The 26,519-nt window shown below is 52.1% G+C and overlaps 1 protein-coding gene across 1 annotated transcript; it reads right to left on the bottom strand.

Moving 5' to 3' along the window:
• Positions 1 to 1,103: 1,103 nt before the first annotated feature.
• On the bottom strand, positions 1,104 to 22,130 carry OPRD1 (opioid receptor delta 1). Its single transcript, XM_044998174.1, has 3 exons — positions 21,859 to 22,130; positions 4,175 to 4,524; positions 1,104 to 1,636 (listed from the first exon to the last, which is right to left on the bottom strand). The coding sequence occupies exons 1-3, from the start codon at positions 22,092 to 22,094 to the stop codon at positions 1,104 to 1,106; spliced, it is 1,119 nt and encodes a 372-aa protein (XP_044854109.1). The 5' UTR covers positions 22,095 to 22,130.
• Between the last annotated feature and the right edge of the window lie 4,389 nt (positions 22,131 to 26,519).

Here is a 26,519-nt window from a genome sequence, read left to right as displayed (position 1 = left end):
CCACGAGTGTACGCGAGGCTCCGAGCTGCGCCGGGCCGGTGTAAGCAGGGGAGTTGGCTGACTCCTCCAGATCCCGCTTTGCACCGCGTAAGGCTGTGCAGAGTAATAACGATGTGGCGAAAGGAACGAGGCAGGCACACAAGACAAGTAGCCACACGCCAGGAAGGAACGTCCCAGGCCTCCCCGGACAGGCGTTGCCTCCCCGTTGGCATGTACGTATGTACAAGACATGGCAGTCAGTGTGTGCTCTGCTCTCCTACGGGGAGGGGTCCTGAGCAGTCATCCCAGAGCACAGCAGCAAAGGGTCAGCAGGATGCGCTGGGGCCTGCCGTGTACAAGGTCAGAACAGGCACAAAAAAAGCCCAGGGCTCCTCCCCAGAGTCCTTGGGCTGCTGGAGAATCCCAGTCCTACTTTGCATGGGACCCAGAGCGCGATGCGCCACTGGCTCGCCGCTGGCTGAGGTTTCTCTCCACCGGCGCCACCTGCTGGTGTCAGGGGAACAAAACCCGACGCTTCAACAGCACAAGACTTCACAGGGTTGCAACTTCGCAGTTTGCATCGTGCCGACCAGGGTTCAAAGGGCACCTGGGCGTTTACATCAGCCGAGAGCTAAAGAAGCCGCCCCCCCCCCCCATGAAAGCAGCGGCAGGTTCCCCCATCCTGCCCTTCCTCATGGCGGGGCGGGGGGGGGCATGGTGATGGCGGGGATCCAGGGCTGTTCCTCTCCAGGCTGCCTCGTGGTGCAGGTTTGGTGGTCGTCTGACGTGTTTGTAGCCTGTGGATCTTCCTCATTCCCCATCCGATGCGGAGGTTTGTTTTTCTGCAGTTCTTAGAAATGTTCAGCCAGGAATCTGTTGCTTTGTGACTCCCCCGCCCCCTGCCCAATTCCCCATCACCCTGGTATCTTCGTGGAAAAATCAAGCATTTGCAAATATATATATATATTTTAAAAGAGTCCTTGATGAGCTCCCCACCCCCACCCCTGCCCGCTCGCCTCCAGCCACCTCCACTAGAATTCCGTGGTGGTGACCTGAGTCACCTCCGAGAGCAGTTCCTCCCCTCTGCGGCCACGGGAACTCCGCTGGTGGCTGTCCATGTCTAGTCATGCTGGCTTATTGAGGACTTCGGAAGGGGTGCAGGTGGAGACGCGCTCCCGGGTGGTGTTCCTCGCCCGGGAGAAGCTGTTCTGCTCCATCCGGGACCGGAAGGGCAGGCAGAACTCCCGGAAGCACCTCTTGAAGTTCTCGTCCAGGAAGGCGTAGAGGACGGGGTTGAGGCTGCTGTTGGTGTAACCCAGGGCGATGCAGAAGTGCAAGCTGGCCAGCACGTAGGGGTTCTTCTTGTCTATGTCCACCAGCGTCCAGACGATGACGAAGATGTGGATGGGCGTCCAGCAGATGATGAAGGCTGCTACCACGACCAGCACCATGCGGGTGATGCGGCGCAGATTGCGGTCCTTCTCCTTGGAGCCCGAGAGGAGGCGGACGCTCTTGAGGCGGAGGATCATGAGCCCGTAGCAGATGGTGATGACCAGGATGGGCACCATGAAGGCGAAGATGAACACGCAGATCTTGGTCACCGTGTCCCAGTACATGGCGGGGTCGGGGAATTGGAGCATGCAGAGCACAATACCATCTGCAGGGGAGAGAGGGTAAGGGAGAGTGGTGGATAGGTGGGAGAGAGAGCCAGAGGAATACCCCCTTAATCAGCTGCCCCAGGGGTGCATTTATAGCCCCCTCTGCTTATTAAAATGGCATAGGCAAGAAACTCCTGACGTGTTCCTGTGTTTCTACATCAACATAATTAAATGCTCCTGACAGTCCTACACCAAGGGGGATCACATCTGCAGGATAATTGGAACTGCAGTTGAATTCAACAGGCCTAATTTGCACCAGAGTAGGAGCCTGCTTTTGCATACAATAGGGCCTTATTTGCATGCTGCGTCTCCCATTGTATTCAAATACTTAGACTGTCTCAAAGTTACCACCCCCACAATCCTCCGTGCAGCCCACCGGGCACCCGTTTTCAGCAGACAGCTCTGTCTGTGTGCGTGCAGCTTCCAACCTTGGCACCTGTCAGTTTCCTAACAGATCCAGCTAAATTCCTAACATTTGCGCTTGGTTTGATTTAATGCTGGCTAAACAGAGTGCTTCAGAGATGGAGTGCTGCCTAGTGGTTAGTGCTGGTGACTTGGTGTGATGCTGTCTACCCAGATGCCAGCTCAGGACAGGGCTGCAGGCTAATTCACTCATATGCTAATAGAAATCCCAGGAGTGTCAAAAGGTATTGTAATGTAATCAGGCCAGGTCACTTGTGTGTTAGTTCAAAGGTACTGTTAATGGTATTGTCTTCACTTAGCTATAACCTGTGGATTGCTATCTCATTACTTTATGTATATCCCTGTAATTACCTAGATCAAAAGTGTGTGTTAATGTTCAGATGAGAATGTACTTGATCTGTAAACTTCATGAAAACTAATGGAGAATTGTTGTTTGCAATTACAACTGGGGCTTTCCAAAACTCTGCCACTGACACATTTAATGGCCTTGGGCAAATTTTTTAATGAGATCTGGGCACGGCGTCAAAGAACCAGATGCAAACTCCTGCTCCAAACTTCAGGGTGGGTCTGGTCTGAGTTTTGGAGTGCTACATTTCACCTATCGGTGCCTCAGTTTCCCCATCCGTAAAATCTGTCTAACACTATTTACCTGTCTCATGCTACACTGTAAGGACTGATTAATGTTTGTAAAGCATGCATAGATTGCGGGCTCTTTGGGGCAGGGGTCACCTTTTCCTCTGATGCGTGTACAGCACCTTGCGCAGTGGGACCTTTATCCTGAGTTGGGGCTTCTGGGCCATGCTGCCATACAAATGATAAATGCCTTGAGATTCTTAAGCAGAAGCCTCTACGGATGTGTAACGATAAAGCCCTTCCTCTGATCACTGCCGGTCGTCACACTGATCCCTGTGATGCAGATGCCTGTACTCTGGAATGGAGGCCAAGGACTCATTGCAGAGAAGCTGCCAAATGGACGTTGACCGCGACGTCCCCCCACTAACCAGCCTGCTCAAGATCAGAACTAATCACCTTCGCTAAGAGACAGGGCAGGAGAGGAACCGCTGGGAGATCTAGGGCATGTAGGGGCGGTGGGATGGGTTTGGGGGGGAACTGAGGAATTCAGTGAGCCACATGGGGGGAGTCTGGGGCAATGCCAAGAATGGAAGCCAGCCCTTTTTTGTCCTAGCCCAAAGCCTTCCCCGCACCACCATCCCTCCCCTTCAGCCTGCAGCTCCCTGAAGCTGCATCTACACTTGTGTTACACGTATGCCCAGCTAACACGGGTGTAGACAGCAGTGTAAACGGTGAGGCGCTGGTTAGGTGAGTACAGTTACAGACATGCCAGAGCCTTAGGTCTGTACCCTGAATGGCTCTCCACCCGCCCAAGCAGCGCCTCCTCCAGCCAGGGCCGGCTCTCCTGTTTTTGCCGCCCCAAGCAGCGCGCCGAATTGCCGCCGCTGACGGCGGGGGCTGTCCATGTGCCGTTAGGGCGGCACGTGCGTTTCTGCGGCGGCGGCCATTTGGCGGCAGCTTCTGTCTTCAGCCGGAAGACAGAAGCCGCCGAATGGCCGCCGCGGGCAGCTGAACGTAGAAGCCGCCGCCAAACTGCCGCTGCCGCAAAATGCATGAGCCGCCCTAATGGCACACGGACTGCCCCCCCCGCTGTCCAGCGGCAATTCGGCATGCTGCTTGGGGGCAAAAACACACGGGCTGCCACCCCTTGCAGATTGCCGCCCCAAGCACCTGCTTGGGATGCTGGTGCCTGGAGCTGGCCCTGCCTCCTGCTACACCGCTCTTTTAGCGCTATTGATGGAGTATAATGTCCTGCAACCGGAGCCTTTCTCCACCACAGGGGAAAGCTATGGCAGAGGGAAAAGGCTTTGGGAGCTCCCGCTGCTGGAGTCTTTCACCACTGCCACTCCCCGGCCAGAGCCTTCCACTGCTGCGTCATGGCTACACACCGCAGCGAGGATGCAGCCTCTTTTTCACCGGGGTGTGTAGCCGCCACAAGTGTCGACGATGCCTGAGCGTCAGTCCTCCTGTTACAGGAGGGTTGGTTGGCGCTGGCGTACATTCCCGTCAACGGATCACAGCAGGGGCCCACGTGCACTTGCCTTTTGACTTGGTCACAGCCATGACCATGATGGGCACGCCAATCACAGAGGAGAGGACCCAGATGCAGACGTTGATGATCTTGGCTTTGGCTGGGGTGCGGAAGTCCAGGGCCTTGACCGGGTGGCAGACGGCAATGTAGCGATCCACACTCATCATGGTCAGCGTGAAGATGCTGGTGAACATGTTGTAGTAGTCGATGGAGAGGACCACCTTGCAGAGCAGCTCCCCGAAGGGCCAGGTCTCCATCAGGTATTTGGCACTCTGGAAGGGCAGCGTGCTCGTCGCCAGGGCGTCGGCGAGGGCCAGGTTGAAGATGTAAATGTTGGTGGCCGTTTTCATCTTGGTGTATCTGAGGGCACAGCGGGAAGGAGAAATGTTAAAGCGTATCAGAGTTTTATTCAGTGCCAAGGGGAGATGGGTGCGGTGTGGAGACTGGCTAAGGCCCAGATCCTCAAAGGTATTTAGGTATTGAAACCAATGGGATTAAGACCCCTAAATACCATTGAGCACAGGCACCGACTTTCTTCTTTCTGGGTGGTTCGTGCACCCCTCCGCCCCACCCTTGCTCCGCCTCTTCCTTCTCACACTCCGCCCCTCCCCTGAACATGCCCCAACCTCACTCTGTCTTTTACCGCCCCTGCTCCGCCTCCTCACCCCAGTGCCTCCCACCCGCCACCGAACAGCTGATCAGCGGGTTGCTGAGCAGCACCTTGCAAGATTGGGTCTTCAACACTGGTACACCTAGGATCAGTTCAAGGCCTTGTCTTCACTACACAGTTTTGTTGACAAATGTCAGCTTTTGTTGACAAAACAGTGGCGGTTTATGTACTGAAATGCTCCTCCGGCCGATGTAACTCCCCTGCTATGTTGGCATAATAAAACCACCTCAACGAGAGGCGTAGGGCTTATGTTGGATTAGTTAGGCCGACGCAGCGTCTGTGTAGACCCTGCTTTCCTTCCATCCCCTGTGGGCTGTCATTCTTGTCGATTTCACGGCTCCGCGAGCCATGAAATTGACAAGAAATCTGGCTCACAAGCCAGGCTGCTGTCGGGTTTCCGCTCCAAACCAGGCTCCTGGCTTCGGCTGGCTGCTGCCTGGGCTCCCTGCTGAGAACCCTACTGGAGCAGGGCAGCCGACCGAATTCTGTGTGTTTATCTCCCGGCTGGAGGCAAGAAACCCCAGCGGGCAGCAGGTCTCCCAGTGGGGATCTGCGTGGAGCTGAGATCCCTGGCGCTCAGTCCTCCACGCTGCCCCTCTTCAGTAGAGCAAGAACTGACAGGGATTTGAAGGGGATTTCAATGCAAACAGTCTCTTCTGTGAGCAAGAGTCAGGCCAGCTGTTACCCTAATAACGCGAGGCTTGTAGAAGCGAGGATTGTGCGAGGCGAGTGGGAAAGAACTGTGTGAGTTGTTGTTGTGACCTTGTGTAGATAAATATGGAATGTAGACTAGAGTCTAAATAGAAGTGAGAAAAATAAGATATCAGGATGACCGATGTATAAACAAAATGCAGCTGTTGCTCGTTATTCGATGTAACAATAGGTATAAATGCTTTCTGTGATTGTTTACCCGCAGAGAGACCTGTTTAGCTCTTTCCCTCCATGCAATTGCGAGAGATAATACAGTATCTGCTTTGCTGCGCCCAACCGGAGAGTGAGAACTATGCTTTTCTCCAACAAGTCGGTGGAACCGCTCCCGGTGAGGATGGGTACCACCGACAGAAGGAAGGTAATGTGGACACGAGCCACCTCAGTGATTAATTAGGTGGCTGTAAGTCAACCTAACGGCTATTTTACACTGGCAACGCTAAAGTGCTCTCCCCCAGCGCTCTAAAAAAACAACCTTCATGAGGGGCATAGCTACCAGCGCTGGGATGGGAGCAAGAACGTGGCAGCGCTGTAAATTGCCAGTGTAGACAAGAGGTAACATAGGTGGGTTTATCTTTGTAGTGTAGACTGTGAAAAAACACCCCCCCGAGCGCAGCAAGTTTCAGCGCTTCAAAGCGCCAGTGTAGACAGTGCACTGGTGCTGGGAGCTGCACCCCTGGTGGAGGTGGTTTTTTAGAGCACTGAGGGAGCTCTCTGCTGCGGCTGCACAAGCCACATTAAAGTGTTGCCGTGGCAGCACTTTAGCCTGGCCAGTGTAGACAAGCCCATAGCCGTAACTACGTGCTTAAGCGGTTTCCTTAAAATCACGCCCATGCTCAGCTACTTGGCTGAATTGGGGCTCTCATTAGGAAAGAGTAGAATCAAGTTCAGACCCCGCTGAGGTTCTAATCTCATTAGCTGAACAAGGAGGTAATAATCATTTCGGTAGCTAGATTGGCGAGAAAAGCAATTGCTTTGAGAATTCAAAGGAAGATGAGGCAATAATGCATGAAAAGTCTTTCAGACAAGGCCTCGTTTCAGATTAAACCAATTTAATCTCTCTCTGCAGCTAGAGAGGCAGTTAGGCAAGCTTCTTCATATGGCTGGCTGCTTTTCTTTCTTTCTTTCTTTCTTTCTTTCTTCTCAGTTTTGTTCTCTACCAGATTCCTTGCAGAAATCCATTCAGCTACCTAAGGGAACTAGTGTGCTGAAACATCCTGCTTAATAATATTTCTTTGCAATTGTAGCTTTTTTTCACTTAAGTTTCCCCAAAGACTTTACAAACTTTATATACTGGAACCCAGAACAACATGATTATTCGAACCATTTTACAGCAGGTAAACTGAGGCATACAGGGACACATTTCCAGAAGAGCTCTGGGCCAGGTTTTCCCTGTATATAGCAGCTCCTACTGTGACACTTACAGATAGCTTTTCAGAAGGGCTCAGCACTCAACGTGCACCCGATGTGCTGATGTCTTTTGAATATCTTATTGAGACGCCAGCATAATTTAGCTGCTTATTTCAAAGCACTGTTCAGGATGTCTAAAATCTGGGTGTTTATTTAGATGCCTAAATGAGAGCTGAGCTCTTCTGAAAATTCTGGCCTGAGAGATTAAGCAGTTTATACAAACTCAATGCAGCCAACAGCTAGCAGGTCCTTGAACAGAGCTCAAGAGTTTTGCCTCCTCACCACGTTCTGCACTAACCACTAAGACGCTCCTTCCTGGTTGCAGAATGTTCCAATGCGTATTAAACATGTAGAAATAAATGCAATTAGCCATTTTCATAATGGCACCAAGGATGAGGTCCTGGGTCCCTCACGAAACGTTGAGAATTTTCAGAACATGAATGAAATTATTTTTTTTTCCTCTGGAGGGATAGCTAAACCCAGGGTTGTGAGTTCAATCCTTGAGGGGGCCACTTAGGGATTGGGGGCAAAATCAGTACTTGGTCCTGCTAGTGAAGGCAGGGGGCTGGACTCGATGACCTTCTGAGGTCCCTTCCAGTTTTAGGAGATAGGTATATCTCAATATATTATTTATTTATTTATTATTATTATTAAATTATGGGATGCCACCTTCAGATGGTCTAAAAAGTTGGGTTCCGGCATGAGGCAAAATCTAGAACCCCGAATGTTCTAAAGGGTTCCAAGGTCTTCAAGGTTCTGAACTGTGGAATCGATGAAGCTCTCGGCATTCAGAAAGATCTACAGCCATCGCCCCAGTCTGGTCTTGGCCAAGTGTTCTTGACTTTGGAATTCGCTTCCTCGGTTGGTTTGAGAGCTGCCGAGTCTGTTCACCACTGGGGTATGCGGCAAACCAGACCTGCTTGAAGTGGAGAAGAGGTGTGATTGGTGTTCGGTTCTCACGACTGCCCAGGAAGGGGGTCATCGCAACCTTGGGAGGTGTATGAGCTGGACCATGAAAATGGAGTTTTATGGATAGGTAGGCACCAGAGGCTTAGGCAGGGTCAGCTACGTATGTTATGTTGTATGATTTGTCCTGTCACCAGAGGGCCAGATGGTCCAGGGTATTGGAGTGGAATGGAAGGGACACTTCGTGGTTGCACCTTGCCCTTCCTGTTTCAAAGTAACGACGGGGCCCTGGCCTTTCCTGATTAGTGATGTGCACCACAGCCTGGGGACTAGCTGGCTGGCGGCCTGGCCCTGTCATGTGGTGGCTGTGGTGCCGGTCTGGTATCTGGGTATCCTCTTGCTGTCCCTACACACTCTTCCCTAGTGAACTTGATGTTGCGGCTGGCCCAAGCCTGGGGTGCAAGAATGGGCCCCATGAGCCTGGCCCCCTTTTAATGGAGCCAGCCGCAATCTTAGTCCTGGCCCTCCCTGAATGCGAGTGTGATCACCCCCTGGGTGGGAGCAGGATTTGAACCCAGTACCATTCACAATAAAAGCATGGCCCCTCTGCTTTGTGAGCTATGGAAGTAACTCAGTCAGCTGGTTGCAGTAGTAGGTTGTTATATGGACCAGCCCTAGAGATGGACATGACACCCACTGTGCCATTGTGTTACACATGGAGGGCATCAGCTACCCTTTTCCTCCCCTACAGTCTCCAGGGGAATTCTGGGTGAGGCAGCCGGGAATGCCCACTACACTGTGCCCCAGCCCCAGCCCCCCAACACTTAGCTCTGTCAATGCACCCCAGCCCTCATCTGCAGAAACCCCTGCTGTTATGGTCCTGGAGCTCCCCTGCTCCCCATGCAATTCCCATCATGCCCTTCAGGCTTGACCTACAACTCCCAGCCAGCTATTCCAAACCTGGGCTTCCTGCATATACAGCTCTGCCAAGGTACCCCAGGCCTGCCCTGCAGCACCCTCTGCTTTTCCAGGCTGACATGGCCGGTTCCCGGCAGCCACTGTCTGTCCCTAACTGGGCACTTCATTAGGAGCTCTGTGGATTTAGTTAGGGTAAAATCTATTGCTCAGGGAGCATGTTGCTGACTGCAGCATTGCGTTAGCTGCACGCTGAAAGAGAAGGGACTGTGTTCCCTCCAAGATTCATGGCTTGGAAATCCTCTCGCAGTTTTGGGGTGCGGCTTTGGCGCTTAGGAGGAGTTTAGGGAGCTGCCTGCCACTGCTAAACACCAGTGATCCCTGCAGACGCTCTTCCTTAGGAGAGGATGCATCATTTTGGTTTTGATCTAAGGTTGGCTAGGCACGCGGGCAGAGCGAGAGAAACATTTCCTTGGCTGAATGCCAGCCACGGGCCTCTGGTCATGGAGAAATGATGGTTCCAAGATGAAGGTTTTGGCAAAGCCGCTCCTTTGTAACAGAAACACGCGGTTCTCACACCAAATTGTAAGGAGGGGAAATGGGCTCTGCAGTCTGTCACCTCGCTCCCCTTTCGCCAGTCTCTTTCTGCGGAGGGCTGCAGGTACGTTATGGAGCCTCCTTTATCCACACAGAAAAGGATCCACTTGCGTGCTGTGGCAGTGGGTGAGCCCCTAATGTGTTCTCCCATCAGAAAGTCGTCCCTTAATCCTGAGCGCTCCTCAGCCATGTTCGAAGTGCAGAACCCCTGTTAAATCTCCACAATGCCCCCGTTGGGCCGGGAGGATGATGGTGATGAAGAACTAGTCTCACTCTCGTGCTGAGAAGCCACAGCCACGATGCGGGCCCTTTTGTGCCAGCCCTTGTGCGTACACTGAATGAGAGAGTCCAAAGGGCTTCTGGCCCAAGGAGGCACCTCACAAAGGAAGTATCATTGGTGTTAGCATCATCTCTACTTCACAGCTGGAGAACTGAGGCCTGGGAAGATTAAGCAACTTGCCCAAGGTCACATGGGACGTGTAGCAGAGCCAGGAACAGATCCCATGACTCAACCTTGAGGTGCTCTTTCCTCTTCTAGAGCATCAAGCGGTCCCCCTTGGAGGTGGGCCGAACCGCTGACGTTACACACAGGAGCCATATGACGCGCTCACCGGCCACACAGGCAGGGCAGCGGAAGAGCCTGGATTAGATCTCAGGCAGTCCAAGGGCACAGCCTGCTAGTTGGACAACTCGGCCCCACGGCCATGCTAGCCAACCCTTGAAACACCCTGGGGGTGGAGGGTGCAGGAACACAAAACACCCTGAATCACTTTCCCACCAGGCCCAGCACTCCCGTAGTACGGATGGGGACGTACCTGTGCATAGGGAGAGGAGACTAGATCCCCGAGTGAACTAAGAATTTCCTCCGGGGGCGGTGACTTCCCAAGGCCTGGCAGGTCGATTGCTTTCATTCACTTCACTTTTAACCCTTTCTGTGTCCGGTATATGCCCCAAGCTACCATGTGTCCCACCCTCCTTGATCTGTGCATTACCCCAGGCCACGCAAGTCATTTCATATCATTCAAAGATAATGGCCTGGAAGCAGCTGACTCCCTCTGATGTTAGTAAATTACAAGGACTAAAGGTCGGGTGCCCCATTGTTTCCAAGAGGGGGGAAACGAATGTGACTTTGTTGGGTGGGAGGAGCTGCTGTGTAGGGAAGAATCACAAAGCAGCCTTCATTTCTAGTCAAACCCAGGATGAGAAACACTTGAGGGCGAGATAGAACAGGAGCCTAAACCATCTTCCAGACAGAAGTCCCCTTCAAGCCAGTGCGAAGCACAACTTTTCAACGCACCTGCCCGCTGCGCTGGGCTCAGACAACGCCGCCCTCACTAATTAAACACAAGTGCGAGCTGTGAAGCTAGAACGTTAACATCGCTTGTGTCGTCTCATGTGCACACCCGTCCTTGCCGCCAGACTGAGAGGTGCCTGGGGCCGTGACATGCAATCCCAGATGTCCCTTCCCTGAGTTCACCGAGAGTTACACCTGTGATTAATTTGGCCCCGAGTGTTCTAATGAACCCACATGTACTAGGTGTGGAGACAACTAACCCTTTGGTTAACGCAAAGCATTTCAAACAAGCACATCAACGCCTTTAAAGTGTAGGGGTGAGCTGCAAAGGGAGAAACCGCTATGATCAATAGGATTGTCGAAGCGCAGAAAAGACTCAGTGCAGGGGTGTGGGCCATATTCCTGCCCCAGAGGGCTGGATAATCTAGTCAGGGGTTCTCCTCTGGTCCCCCAGGTGGAAATCACAACCAGTCTGCATTTATGAGAGGGGCACACGTACCCTGCTCCAGCTGCTACACCAGCCGGGCTAAAGAGGCAGTGAATCGGCAGTGGATTGAAGTGTCAGAATGAAACAGACTTTAGGCCTGTGAAAAAGGGAACGGGAAGGCTGCCGAATCCCACGGGAAGGAGGAAAGAAAACCAGTGGATGTTTTGTCACCATTAAAGCCTCAGGCTTGCCCAGAGACAGGGGAAAAGCTAAGCACCGCCCCTCGAAGTGGTCCTTCCTGGTTAGAGTGAAAGGTTAGTGGCAAAGTGGGAGGAAGGATTCTTGCATGGCTTGTGCCTGTTCTTACAGGTAAATAACGAAAGGGCTTCAGGTGAGCCCAGCCCGGAATGGCAGTTCTCAAAGTTACCTTTGGTTTAAAATGCAGCAGCTTCAAAACTAGCAGGGCCCAGTTCTGGCCACCTCTGCCCTGAGCGGCCATTTACCCCTGTGCAACACTGGGGTAAAATACTAGCACCCTGGGTGTGAAAGAAAGAGGATCTGTCCCTCCCAAATGACGCTCTGTCCCTCTTTGCTCAGCTCTGGTCTCCCGCACACCAGTGTCAATCAGGGGTAAGCCCAGGGAAGCCAGTGGTTCTCCACTGGTCAGGCTAGGGTTACCCAGAGCATTATGGGATGGCACCATGCTCCACCCTTCCCTTGCTTGCTGGTGTGTGAGTGGGAGCACTCTCTTCTCCCCCAGGCTCTGCTGGGCTGCAGTGGAATAAAGCAGCAAGTTCCCAGCCTGCTGTCCGGTGAGTAAAGCATTTGTCTTTGTTGACCTAAGCACGCTGGTTACAGCACTAGTGCAAATGAGAGCAGAGGTTTGGCTTTACTTTGGTTCCTCTCTTTGCGGAGGGTGCAGCGCTTCTTTCCCAGTAGCTGACTCGGGTTCAACTCCTGGGCCACACTGCTGGGGCGCTGTTTATTCTGGAGGCAGGATGGCCTAGTGGATAGAGCGCTGGGCTGGGACTCAGGAGGCATGGTTGTGTTAGTGGGGAAAAGCGCTAGATAAGAGTTGCAGTGGGGGAGGTTTAGGTTGGATATTAGGGAAAACTTTTTCGCAAGGAGGGTGGTGAAGCACTGGAATGGGTTCCCTAGGGAGGTGGTGGAATCTCCTTCCTTAGAGGTCTTTAAGGCTTGACAAAGCCCTGGCTGGGATGATTTAGCTGGGGATTGGTCCTGCTTTGAGCAGGGGGTTGGACTAGATACCTCCCGAGGTCCCTTCCAACCCTGAGATTCTATGATTCTAAGAGCCAGGTAGGCTGGTTATTTTGAAAATCAGGCTCCAACTGTGGGTGCCCAGCACTTGAGAATCTGGCCCCATGTGACATCCCCCAGGGTCACACAGACAGTCTGTGGTAGAGATGGAAACTGAAGCTAGACTCAACAAAGACTATCCCTCGGGAAAATGTTTTGCTCTAGGACTCCGGGGCAAATTTCTATCTGTATCTAGGTACCACGTGAATCCAGACAGGTTGAAAGCCGCTGTTTACATATTCCTGAGGTGTTTGGAGATGCCTATAAACACTTGTCTTCATTTCCACTATGTGTTAATTATTGTTTCCCGTTCCGCTCATTACCTGGCGGTCAATGTATCTCTGCAAATTGTGAGCAGCCTGCGAAACACTCTGGGCCAAACTCAGCTCGGGTGTAAGCAGGCGCAACCAAGCCCCGCCTAATTATACCAGCCGCGAACCTGTCCCGGCAGGAAGGGGGCCGAGATAGAGGAGGGATCAGGTGGAGGTGAGCCCTGGGTCAGGCTGGAGGAGCGGCTGTTCTGTGGATTCTCCCACCCTCCCCCTGCAGAAGGGCTGGGTTAGGGTCACAGCAGCTCTGTGGTCTCTGGAGAGAGCAAGATTCAGTGCGTCTCCCCAGGGTCCAGGCCGCCCGTATGGGCCAGGTGCAGGGGAGTGGATGTGCCCCCTTCATGATTGCAGCTTCCTGTGGGGTCGATGCCTATTCTACCAGGCATGCCCCGTGGCGTCTCCCGTACCTGCGCTATCTGGCCCGCCCGACTCCCCATTGGCTTTGGGGACCACTAGCCCACTGAGGCTGTGCACAAGGAGCACTTTGGCCAGTCCTGCAGCACAGTCACCGGGTGGGAGACTCAACCGGCATAGCTGACTCAGAGCAGCTGCCGCCGCCGAGCAGGTTCTCACGACGCTCTTTGCCACCGGGGATTTAAAGCTGGTGAACTGGCTTAGCGTACGTCGCCTGTCAGACTCAAAGCCCCCACCCAGCGACAGGAAACGGGCCACGGCAAAGGCCACCCACAAGCAGCAGTTTTCATGACACGGAGGAGGATGATTATCGCTGGGCCGATACAAGAATGGGGTGAACAAGGAGGTTTTAGGGGAATCATTTCAGGCTGTCCCGCTGCGTCCTCTTCAAATCACAGTCAGATTCACAAGGATGCTGATTCTCACCCCCAGAACATGCTAAACCCAAGACTCTGTGCACCCTGCAACCTGGGAATCGTGGTAGGGGAAGGAGCATGAGTAGCTAATACAGATATGGCCTGACTTTCAAAGGAGCTGATCACCTGCAGCTCCCACTGACTTCAGTGGCTTGCTGAGTATCTTTGCAAACTGGGCCATTAGTGTCGGGGCGGCTCCAGGCACCAGCGCACCAAGCACGTGCCTGCGGCGGCAAAAGCACCTGGGTCCAGTGGCGGGATCCAAACACAGCAGAGGGAGCTTGGCCAGGGCTGTGATGACACGTGTATTTGTGCGTGCCCGGGTGTGTCTGTGCATTGATGCATGTGTCTGTGTGTTTCTGCACAGCCACGCACGTGCGTGCATGTGTGGGTGGGTGCTGAGTCCCACACCCGCACGTGCAGGGGGAGCTATTTCTGAAGCGGATGGCATCCCCCCTCCTAGAAATCCTTAGTATTTAACGAGGTGGCGAGCGAACCGGGCAGATTTCGACCGACTAGGCTGTCCTCAGAGAAACCCTCCTGGAAGCTGGTAAGAGACCCAGTAAGGGCTGAGTAAAGCGAAGGGCTGGAATCTGGCTACACTTCCGTGGGTTTGTCGTAGGCGGCATCACTGCACTCAGTGTGGAACAGAGCGACTGCTCCCTAATAATACCCCTGGGATGCCCCCAAGGGGACCGGGGTGCAAAGTAGGCGGAGCCATGGCTGTAATCGCCAAGGGGACAGGGCGGAGCTAAAGTGTAGGCGGAGCCATAACTTTCCTTCCCTCTCCCCGCTCCTCAGGGCCGCCCAGAGGGGGGGCAAGTGGGGCAATTTGACCCGGGCCCCACAGGGGCCCCCACGAGAGTTTTTTGGGGGCCCTGGAGCGGGGTCCTTCGCTCGTTCTGGGGTCCCCAGAAAACTCTCACGGGGCCCAGGCCCTCGGAGCTTCTTTCGCTCTGGGTCTTCGGCGGCAATTTGGCAGCGGGGGGTCCTTCCGCCCTGGGACCCGCCGCTGAAGTGCCGGGTCTTCGGCAGCAATTCGGCGGCGGGGGGCCCCTGCCGCGGGTCTTTGGGGCACTTCGGCGGCGGGTTCCGGAGCGGAAGGACCCCCCCCGCCACTGAATTACTGCCAAAGCAGGGGCCCCCGCCGCTGAAGACCCCAGGCCCCCTGAATCCTCTGGGTGGCCCTGCCGCTCCCTTGAGCCAGCTAGGGGAGCCTTTGGGTATGAGAGGAACAGGTGGTATCCTAAGGGTGTAGCAGTTTATGTGCTCTCTCTTCCACACCCTGGGAAGCTCAGGGAGGCGTTTCGGAGCCCCCAGCACTGGGCTGAGCTGCAATGGCCCAATCGAACCCTAAGGAAGGACTTCAGATTGGGCCCCACTAGAAACGATCCTCCTCGGCTCTTCCTTTTAGAGCCTTGTGCCACTTGCAAAAGGCCAAAGCAATTAAAAACAAAGGGGTCTCAAAACTGTGCATCCGAGGCGGAAACCTTTTCTTACGGGTTAGTTGGAGGAGTTACAAACCCTTGAAAGCCCATATGGGGTTAAAAGAGAAATACTGCCAGGACCTTCACTGTGGTTCTGGGAATCCCACCTCTGCAACACACATGCTCTCTTAGCAAATTGGGCATCAGGCGCTCATAGAGGAAACACATGGCTCCTACAGGAGTGGAAGTCGCCAAGATTAATTTTCTGCAATTATATCAGAAAGTGCCATTCAACGCTGGGCATTCGCCAGGGCGGTTATGCAGCTGCCAGTTGTTTCAAGGGGTATTTTAAAGATCTGATGTCAGGAAAATGGTCATGGCAAAAATGCAGAACAAAAAAAAGCAAAGGGTGCTCCTGTTGGAATTGACTGATTCAGCTAGAAGCACATGTCACAGCTCTAGCCTCCCCCTGTGCATTTCTCTGATCTTGGGCAAGAATCACTCATCAAAGGACCTTTTGGGCTCCACTTTTGCACGAGGGCCACTGGATTCTGCACTTGGCAGAGACGTTCCAGCCTTTCCCCTGAGTGATCCACGATGGGCAAGATCCTTGGGTCAGTTCTAGTGGCAGCGGGCAACGGCTCAGTGGGAGCTTTGTACCCCGGGTTGACACAATGCCTTTTGGACCCCCGAGGCTGCATGGCGGCGTCCCCACCCATGCAGCTCTGCTAGTTAGCCCAGGGTGGGAGGCATCCGCCATGGACCTGCTGACGGCCCTGCAAATCCCCAGCCTGGGACTCTCCTGCCATCAGTGGCACTAGAGAGGAGTTGTCGCTGTGCTCAGGAGATGCCAGGGCTAAGGTGCTCCATCCCCTGCGAGGGTAAGTAAAGGAGGAGAGCCCTTGTATTCTGTCCCCCCCTACTGGGGCCAGGCCTACGATCCCAGCACAGTCCTGCCCCCTGGATTTAAGGACTGGGAGGAAGAGGATGTGAGGAGAAGGCCCTCGCCCAGTGGCCTCACCTGGGCTGAGACAGGGACTGTGGTTCTGGGAGAGCAACCAAGGCACAGGCCTTAGTGATTCCTGCTACGTTCTCGCACATGGTCCAGCGTGTGCCCCTTCCTGCCATTGGCTTATCTCTGCTGGCCAGCCTGGGTCTAGGTTCCGCCCTCCCTGCTTCCTGAGCTTCAAGCAGCCGTGAAAAAGGGGGAAGAGGCTCTTTTTGCCTTCCTGCTGCCCCCTCACCCTCTCATCTGCATGGGCATGCAGGATCGTCCCCCAGCCCCCCTTAGTCCGCTTTGAAGTTAGCTTTGAATGTGAATGGCATGTTGGATGCAGCTTTAGCGCCCTATCCTGCATGGATCCATGGAATTGCCTTTGAAATCAACAGGAGAGTCCCAGGTACAGGGCGGGCTGGGTCCTGCCCTCAGCTCCCCCACTGTAAATCTGGAGTCACTCCATTGATTGAAGCGGAGCCACTTCACTTGCGCAACTGAAAGCAGAATAAGGCCCAGGGCGTGCAGGGCTGGGTCCGTGCTTTTTTCCTTTTGGGCCACTGGTGTCTTCGCTTTTGCAGCTGGGTTCAGCATATGGGCTGGGACTGGGTGCATTGTGTCGCTCCCCTGTGCAAAGCACTTTCAGAGCCTCGGACTGAAGGTGCCGTAGAACGGGCAATTGGTTATTTCATATGGATTAAATCGCTTAGGGTCTCAGACCGCTGGTCATTAGACCACCGCAACAGGCTCCATATATGAACCTAGATAGATGGATTTTTAAGCTTTAGAGGTAGCGGGTAACAAATATGGATTTTTAAAGAGCCCCTTCCTGACAATTCTTTCCTGAACCAGCTGCAGGCATCTAAAGAGCCAGTAACGTGCATCCTTCACAATGACGCTGCAATGGGATATGTCTCCAGCAGAGCTTTGATGGTTTAATTCGCTTTTCAGTATGAGCCTGATTGGAGGCAATGGAAAATCCCCCCGACTTTGGAGCAGGCCTGGTTTGATCTGTTAGTCACAGTCTGTCCTCCCACCCACCCAGCCAGCTCGCGGGGGCTGCAAAGGTTAAAAATACCTGACAGGCTAAAGATTATACAGGCACCAGTGCACACCCTTGTGTTGTTTTACTTGCTAGGTTGCGGCGGAGAACAAACCACGATAGCTACTGTTTGAGCAGTTGAACTGTACTGTGCTGTACCTTCCTTTCAAAAGTCGGTGTGCATTTCCTACCCCAGCCCCCTAAAACTAATCAGTCAAGGTCCAATCTTGCTACTGTCAAAGCCAAAGGGGAGCGTTTTGATGGATTTCAAGGAGCTTCGGCTCAGGCCCAGCCTGCTCCCATTGAAATCAGCGTGAGCTGTGCCAATGGTGCAGAATCAGGTCCTAAAAAATCCTTTTCAATTCTGTATCTGAGACAGGGTGGGGAGGGGGGAATCCCCCACTGACCTATCTGATTTCACTACAGAATGGAAGCCTCCCTATAAAGGGGTCTGCTTGGATTGCGATTCCCATTGAGTTCAATGGGAGCAGGATTGGGCAGGCTGGATCATGCACAGGTCGTTCAGTTTCTTCCAGCCCTGATGCCATCTGTGTTTTGTGGGGTAACTTACCTCCTGTGAGTCACACCATTGATTTCCCGCACAGCCAGAGCCGGGCTGGACCAACCTGGTGTGCTGGTTGCTATGGACCGAATGTGCTGGCAGAGGAAAACTGAAAATAGCTACAAGTTGGGATTTTGATGGGGTATATTCAATCTTGCCCAGTTGTGCTAAATTCCTGTGCGCTTGGCTTTTGGCCCCGCACGCGAGTGTGTGGTTCTGCTCGTATATTTCGTCTCTGGGGCTGAAAACCCAGAGATTTCGCAATAGCCACTTATGCCACAACAATGGGAATCGTTAACCTCCTGGAAGTTCACGGCTTTAATTCGTTGCCATTCATCAGCAGGATGAGCACTTCAGACTAACGGGGTGGGTGGGATGAAAGGGGAGCAAGAGGGTTTCTTTTTCCAACCCAGGCGCCAGACAAATCTCTGCTAATTTCTGCAGCTGCGGTGGAAATTGTAAATCAAAGCAATGTGGAATAAAGCTGCCATTTTACGACAGCCCACGTAATAAACCGCTTATTTAGCTCCTACCTCTGATTGCTACCCATCGTTAGCCTCTTATGCGCATGTTATGATGTTGATAACAACACTTAGACAATTTCCCCCCCTCCCCAGACTCTCAAAGCACTTCACAGACATTGATTGGAGCCACACAGTGTTCTGTGATGTCGGCACCATTGCCCCATTTTGCAAATGGATAATAATCTGGGGTCCTGGACCTGACTTTCAGAGGTGCCTGAGACTCTTCAGTGGGGGGGGGGGGTGCTCAGCACCCGAAAACCAGTCCCTTAGAGTCCCTTTCAAGGACCAGATTTTCAGATATTTAACTCCTCCTGGGCCCCTATCTGTATCTTTGTGCGCCTAAATACCTTTGAAAATCTGGCCTTAAGTGTCATAGGGACCTAAGTCCCAAGGACATAGGCTTCTAAGTCCCTTAGGCACGTTTGAAAATTGTGCTCTAAGTTACTTGCCGAGGTTACCCAAGACTGATCCCCAGTCCTATTCTCTTACCACGCCAATCAAAGGCCCGGTTATACTGGAGCTGGCGACTGAGCAATTATGACAGGTTTGTAGATGTTTCACATTGCAACTGAAACATGCACAGTGCAATGTTCAAGCGGATGGCTGCCTCTCAAATGGGAGGCAGTCTTGCCTAAGGGTCTGAGGATCTGGGTCCTAATCCCAGTTCTGCCACTGCATCAGTGTGTGACCTCGGGCAAATCATTTCACCTCTCCGTACTTCAGTTTCCCTACCTGTAAAATGGGGCTAATACTGACTTTGGTAAAGTGCTTTGAGATCCACAGATGAAAAACCCCATATAAGAGCAAAGTACACAACTCACCACTCCCCAGGTTCTAAATGAGTGAAACTGACTGTTAAAAGGTGATATAAAGACCCCCCAAATGAGGAAAACACGCAAACGTGTACCTCACCTTGCACAGTTTGTTCTCCATGACCAGGGCTCCTGGATGCTACAGTAATATGACTACAACTAATCTAATTAATAAATAATAGCCAAGGAAGAAGTTGGAGGCAGTGCAGGATTTATCTACTAAAATATACTGAGTTTTCTATAACTTCAGGGCCGGATGCTGCTACCCGAGCCCTGAAGAGTGCATTACTTCACAGATATTTTCAGTAAGGCCATCAACATCTGGCCCCAAGTTTGATGATTCTGCATGCCCGATATCAATAATTTACAGGCCTCAGGAGGTTTGTGTGGGAGGGAGGTAAATTTGGTACCAGATGAGTGACAGCCCCAGTGATCAGGTGCAGCGAGGGTTATGGTGAGCAGTGGGGGGTGCAGAAAGAACATGGCTTTTGTTTTAAGCAAACTGTCTAACATCCTACAGAACAAACAGGGGATGACAGAATTGCTGTCTTGAGTAAAGGAACTTCTAAGCTCCCTACGCCAAGGCAGCAGGGTTGTTGTCCTTGCCCTTCCAACTGGAGCTAGAAACCTAGAGTGAAGCCATTAATTTTGTGGCCACAGCCCCTTGTGCTCTTGAGACTGTAAGAGAATGGCCGGGGAGTTAGCATTACGGGTTGGACATCCAGGAGCCCCCGGAACTCCTGAGCCTTGTGACAGAGCAGGAGTGAGGGTGTGTTATGAGACTGATGGGAGGATGAATGAGAACCGTAGAGACCATGATCTCAAAAGAGATTTTACAGGCTAAGGGTCAGATCCTCAGGTGGTATAAACAGGTGTAATTCTACGGAAAGCCACTGCAGATACACCAACAGCAGCTGAGGATCTGGCTCTAAATTTCCAGGGCCCAATTTGCTATGAATTCTGGTGAGCCAGGCTAGGGGCCTGATCCAGAGCTCACTGAAAGCAATGAAAAGACTCCCGTTGACACTGACGGGCTTTGGATCAGGCGCCGACATGGGACCCGCACAGCGATTCACCTGTTATAGCGAGCAATAGCACGTCTCGATCCAGGTAATATTCGATTGTGCCCGAGGCCAGAATCATTTGGCTGAGATCTGCAGCCATCCGAGTGACTGTTCACTGATAAGGAAAATCTCCATTCCGTTACCTGTAGGGTGTTTTATTCGATAACTGCAATATACAGCCAGGGCACGCAGCTTAGCTGCAGGACTCAGTAACCTGATGAGGATTCTGAAATTCACTGCATGCGCACATCAATTCCCGCTAACAACGCTATGCACTGTATATTTCATCTGTGTCAAAAATAACAAGGAAAACCACATTGGCACCTTGCTTATTTCCAGGTTCAGCACAGACACATGTGAGCGGTGACTCATAGCCTCTAGGCTAACAATGCATTTATGAGCTAGGGCTGTGTCATATTTTCCTGGGTGGGAAATAAATATGCCCAGTGGTCCAGACCCGCAGAGTAGTTCCATTGACTTCAATGAAGCGATGCTAGTTAATGCCAGCTGAGGATTTGAGCCCTCCGCCCTCTCTTCTTAATCACCAGCGAAGCTTTCAACACACAGCTGTACCGAACACAGTTCTTATGCACAGCTCCTTCTGCAACTTTAAGATTTGAGAGCAACGGATTTTATCACCTTGACATTTGCTGGCACTGATTTGGTAGGACTGGCTTTTACAGCAGGACCTTAGGATTGCATTGCCATTTTGCTAACCTCCAGCCATCACCTCTTCCAACATACAGCATGGGCATCTAGCCCTTCTGTTGTCAATAGCTTTCAACACTAACACGGTATGAATCACAACTAGGAACTTGCAGCATTTGGAACCAGTTACATTAGGGGTTCTGTATTCTCCCCTTACCTTCCTTCCCGTCCAGGGCCTGCTGCACACACACAGACACACACTCTCTCTCTCACACACACAAGTGTTTTTTCATTCGCACACAATACTCTGCTGCTTCACAGACATACACACAGTTCTCTGTTATCACACACACACTGTGGCTTCACTCTCACATGTAATACGAGTTTTCACACATATCCCACCATACTCTAATATGCTGGTTTTATACACCCACCCACACAAATGCTCACGCAACATTCTGGATACATACACAACATTCTGTACCCACACAAACACTCACACAACGTTCTGTAAACGCAACCACTATGCTGTTCACACACAAATGCTCACACAACATTCTGTACACATGCAACATTCTGTACCCACACAAACGCTCACACAACATTCTGTACACACAGCCACCATTCCGTTCACACACAAATGCTCACACACCAGTCTGTACACACACATCCCATTCTGTACACACACAATATTCTGTACCCACACAAACACTCACACAACATTCTGTACACACAACCACCATTCTGTTCACACACAAATGCTCACACACCATTCTATACACACACACACACACAGCATTATGTATACACCCCCACACCATTCTGTACACATACCCACACCCACACCCACCCACCATTCTGTACACACACACCCACCCACCATTCTGTACACAGCCACCCACCATTCTGTACACACACACACACACACACACACACACACACCCCATTCTGTATACACCCCCCACACCATTCTGTGCACACCCCCACACCCACCCACCATTCTGTACACACACACACACACCCCAGTACACACACACACACACACATTCTGTACACAACCCCCCCTTCTCTCACACACAATGTCCCGCCACATACACCTACTCTGGCTCCTGTCCCGCCTGCCCCGCCGTGTCACCCTAGTGTCAGCCACTCCCTGGAGCCGTGCAGGTGACCCCCCCTCCCCGCGCACACCTGCCCAGGTGGGAGCCCTGCCCCTACCTGACGATGCCGTACATGACCAGGACGTTCCCCAGCAGCCCCACCACGCACACCACCGAGTAGAGGGCGGTGATGGCGATGGCGATGATGATGGAGGTGGGGTCCTTGGCCCCGGCCGGCCCCGTGTGGTTGACGCTCTGGTTGGGGAAGGGACCCCCGGGCCAGTCGCGCAGGCGGCTGCTGTTGAAGAAGAATCCGGAGTCGGGTTCAGCACCGGGCAGGGTGGACAGCTCCATGGCGCTGGGGCGAAGTGGGGCGAGACTGTCCCAGCAGCTGCCACCTCCTGGAGCCGGGGAAGGGGGGGGATCGGGTTTGCTGCCTGGCCCCCCCGCGCCCCCTAAAGTGCATCCGACTCCCGGGCTCCTCCGGGCGCGGCGGCTCCCCTGTCACCGCACCGGGGGGGGGGCTGCAGAAAGGGGGCAAGGAGCCTGGCTCGTGCTCCGGCTGCGGGGGGAGCCGCTTCCGACGCCGATCCCGGCTCTGCTGCGCCCCGCGCCGCTACTGCTGCTCCGGCTCCGGCTCCGCGGCGCGCATCCCGAGCGGGGAGCGGGGACGGTGCAGCCGCTGGCGTGCGAGCGGTTTCGTGGCAAAGCTGCCAACTCCCTCGGACGTCGGGAGCCACGTGGTGGCAGGGGATCGAAAAGGCGTGTCTGTCAATCAAAACCCATACAGGGGGGCGGGGGGCGGATCATCCCACCCATTGCCCGATCGGTGTGCGGTGAAACTTTCCCCTTTGCCAACAAGTGTCCCCCTCCCCCCAGCCCTGCAGGGGGTCCCTGGAGCTTAGCCAGGGAGCTCCAAATTGGACAGGTTCTTATTAGGGGCCAGAATGGCACCTGAGCTGGGCAATCGATGGGGAAAGGGGGAATTCAGCTTCAGTGGCGCATCAGGTCCCTTTTTCGTGGATGACGGGGAAAGATGGGATGGACCTAGGGTGACCGGACAGCAAGTGTGAAAAATCGGGACAGGGGGTGGGGGGTAATAGGAGCCTATATAAGAAAAAAGACCCCAAAATCAGGACTGTCCCTATAAAATGAGAACATCTGGTCACCCCCAGATGGACGTCATGGGTCCTAGCTAGGCTCTGCAGGCTCCCACGCCAGCCATTGATTCCATTGCTTGAGAACCGGTGGGGCTGGAGTCATGCAAGGAAGCTCTGCTTTTCGGGGCCCCAGCAAATGGCCTCAGAAGGCCCCCGCTCGTGTGTGTGGGAATTTAACATCATTGGGAACAGAAATTAAGTCTGCAAAGGGGAATTTAAACACGCCACCTCCACCCAGTGACCAGTCAGCCCCCACAGTTCTGCTGAGACTTGTCTGATTCTATGTTACATCCCTTTCTAGCCTATCCTTATTTCACCAATTACAAATGTATGTTTCCTGGTTCAGCTCCGTCTACTTCATTTTTCTCCCTTCTTTCTATTCCTCAACCACCTCCCTTCATAGACACTGGGATCCTGCCTCCCAGGTATCCACCTCATTGCTCCAAGCAGAGAGGCCAGCGGTAACAGAGACAGTTTTGATGGCCATACATATTCATAGGCTGAGAATGTGCAAACACGTGTGCTCATTAAACAAGAGACCCCTGCGGTACTACACAGGACAAACCAGCTGTTAGGCCTTCTTGTCCTAAGGGGAGGGGGAATAAGGGGTTGGATTTTTATTTTTTCCCTTTTGCAGCATTCTCCCCACCCATCCCCCAGTCCAGGGGAAGCAGATGTGGCTGCTTAGTGGGATATTTACTTACACACCCAAAGAAATGGTCTTAGAAAAACAAGATGCTCATTTCTGCCCACCTCACTATGCAGTTGCTTATATCTCACAGTCAGGGCTTTCTCAACTGTATCTTGGGAGGATTGTAAAGCTTTTTCTCTGCCTAGATCCCTTGATAGACGTCCGTTTTCCTATAGTCCTGGCACCTTTCTCTTTCTTTTGCTCTCTGACACACACAAAGGCACCCCTCCCTATCTTTCCATCTAGCTAAGCCAGGGGTAAGCTTTTGTGTGCTTAAGCCTATAGCTCAGCAGTTTGAGCATTGGCCAGCTAAACCCAGGATTGTGCGTTCAATCCCTGAGGGGGCCATTTAGGGATAGGGGGCAAAAATCTGTTGGATGATTTAATTGGGGATTGGTCCTGCTGTGAGCAGGGGGCTGGACTAGATGAGGTCCCTTCCAACCTTGATATTCTTTTAAAAAAGAGACGTGGTTGCTCTCTACCTTGCCACAAGGGGCGCCAGAGTGTTAGATTCCTACAGATCACGGAAGTCAAGATGAAACAGCATGTTCTAAATGAGATCTCTTTAAAGTCTCTAGGGAACTGGGGAATATGATAAAGGGATGATTCCCCACTCCCTGCTTGGCAGAGCTTTCATTAGTAGACAGGCTAAGAGAGGATTTTTTTTTACATTGTTGGCGAAGTCCTAACCTATCGGATACTTTGACATTTTTGAGAGAGACAAGGTGGGTGGGGTGATATATTTTATTGGACGAATTTCTGTTGGTGAAAGAGTTTACACAGAGTTTACACAGAGCTCTACTTCAGGTCTGGGAAAGGTAACCAGAGTGCCACAGCTAAATACAAGGTGGAACAGATGGTTAAACATAAGGAGTTGGTCCACATTGAAGGAGACCATTCAGGGTGAAGTGGGTAGTTAACACCTTTGCTGTCATAGTGTTACATAGATGGTGTTTTTGTCTTTTATCATTTTTCAACGTGAGTTCATCTGAGAGCACAGTGTTTGTCTGGTTTCACCCACATAGTTGTCATTGGGGCATTTAGCATGCTGGATGAGGTACCCCACATGTTGTGATAGGCATCTGTGGGAGCCATGGATCTCAAAAGGTGTGTTGTGGCGGGTGTTGATCATTGTAACAGTGGAGATATGTCTGCAGGTTTTGCATCTGTTCTTTTGACAGGGTCTGGTGCCACTTTGAGTTGGTGGGTCCTGGTCTGTTGGGAGCTTGCTTCTGATGATGAGCTTGGCAAGGCCGGGGGGTGGTTTGAAGGCCAAAAAAGGGGCTCCAGGAAAAAATTATTTTGGGATGTGGTCCCTGTTGAGTATGATATTTTTATATCTGTGGTTTCTTTCCAGGGAGCATTGCACTGAAAACTTGCCATGCGTGATTTTCTTTGTCAAGTGTGGTGTAATGACAGCAGAGACCGAATATAAACCAGATGCCAATAAAGGGTGTAACCACAGAAGCCTTTTGCAACATAGACAAGAGTGCTGTCATGTGGGCCAAGATTTTCAAGAGGGACTAGTGGTTTTGTGCACCTCGGTTTTTGCATGTCCAGCTCCATGTCTTGTCACATTGGGCAGCCAAAAGTGGAAGCATCTTCTGAAAATCTTGCCCATGCAATATTAGCTTGGCCGCTTATGCCTATGCCTTATGATACAGTCTTGACTTACAAGATCACATACTATTTTTTCCACAGGACCCCTGCCTCATTCAGTGCACAAGGTTCACCTGCTCTGAGGATGAATCAGGGTTGTGTAGCAAATCAGCCTACTCTCTTAAGGACCATGGCTTCATTTGTTGCAGAAGTTGGAAGTCATATAGAACATAAAGCAGGGGATTTCAGAAAGAGAAAGGATGAGCTTGTGGCTTAGGCAGCTGAATGCTTCCCTGGATAAGTGGATTCTACCCCTGCCTCTGCCACAGCGTTTCTATTTGATGCTGGGCAAGTCACTTGAACCAAAAGGGTTAAAAGTTGGTCACTGATGGAGTGTTCCTCATTTTCTGGGCATCCAACTTGAGACGTATGGAGCCGAGGTTTGTAGTAGTGCTAAGTATTCAGAAGTGCAACTGACGTTAATTGGATCTGAGCGTTGAACATATGAAATGTTATCAAGAGGCTCCATACGTGGATAAATTAGGCCCTACGCGGCTCAAGTTGGGCACTCAAAATCAGTGGACGCTTTCAGGAATTTTGGCTTTAATCCCTCTGTGCCTCGGTTCCCCGCAGTAAAATGGGGATGAGAATGCTTCTTAATCAGGGGAGTTGTGTGTCTACATTCAGTAATGGTGGAGAAGCACTCAGACACTATGGTGAGACCATCCTAGAAATACCCAGAAGGAAATTAACCATTTTGTATTCAGTGCAGGGTTTGGATGGTGTGTGGTAAATAAGGCCTGGGACCGCACGTTGAAAAGGAGGGATAATAAGAAATATTGCTGAAGGAGGCAGTAGTCCTGCTGAAATAATACTAGGTGATTAAAGACGATATCACCGTGCAGATATGTAAAGGGGCTGAATGAAGGTTGTACATGTTGCCTTCTGGCGTTTCCCAACTTTCGAGTGCTTGAATTTGCAACATGATAATGTGGCTTTTTTGGGTGTGTGTGTGTGTGTGTAACATCATTATCATTAATATACTTTGCATACAGATTGCACTTTCCATCGGCAGATCTCCAAGTGCTTTACAGAAATGGGCAAACAAACATGATTGCCTACGATTTTACAGATGAGGAAATTGAAGCACAGAGAGGTGAGGCGCTTTGCCCAAGGCAAAACACCCAGTCAAGCATCTCAGGTTGGGAACCTCTCAGTGCCTCAAGTAAACAAAACCATTTGAAGAGAAAAAAGCCGCCTTCCCCCTCCAGAGCATAATGTTCTATGAAGAGCTGATTCAGAGCCTTGCTGCAATGAAGCCTTTCACTT

This window comes from Mauremys mutica, chromosome 23 (assembly GCF_020497125.1).
Source record: "Mauremys mutica isolate MM-2020 ecotype Southern chromosome 23, ASM2049712v1, whole genome shotgun sequence".
Lineage (NCBI taxonomy): Eukaryota > Metazoa > Chordata > Testudines > Geoemydidae > Mauremys > Mauremys mutica.
The sequence above is the reverse complement of the archived record's forward strand: the minus strand, read 5'-3'. Positions and strand labels throughout refer to the sequence as shown.

What these genes read in the sequence shown, in the direction of transcription:
- OPRD1 (XM_044998174.1), bottom strand. Translation starts at nt 22,094, where the DNA reads ATGGAGCTGTCCACCCTGCCCGGTGCTGAACCCGACTCCGGATTCTTC. An exon ending in GTCATGTACGGCATCGTCAG is followed by an intron (nt 4,525 to 21,858) that starts GTAGGGGCAGGG and finishes CTGTGCCCTCAG; the next exon opens with ATACACCAAGATGAAAACGG. An exon ending in GGCTGTGACCAAGTCAAAAG is followed by an intron (nt 1,637 to 4,174) that starts GCAAGTGCACGT and finishes TCTCCCCTGCAG; the next exon opens with ATGGTATTGTGCTCTGCATG.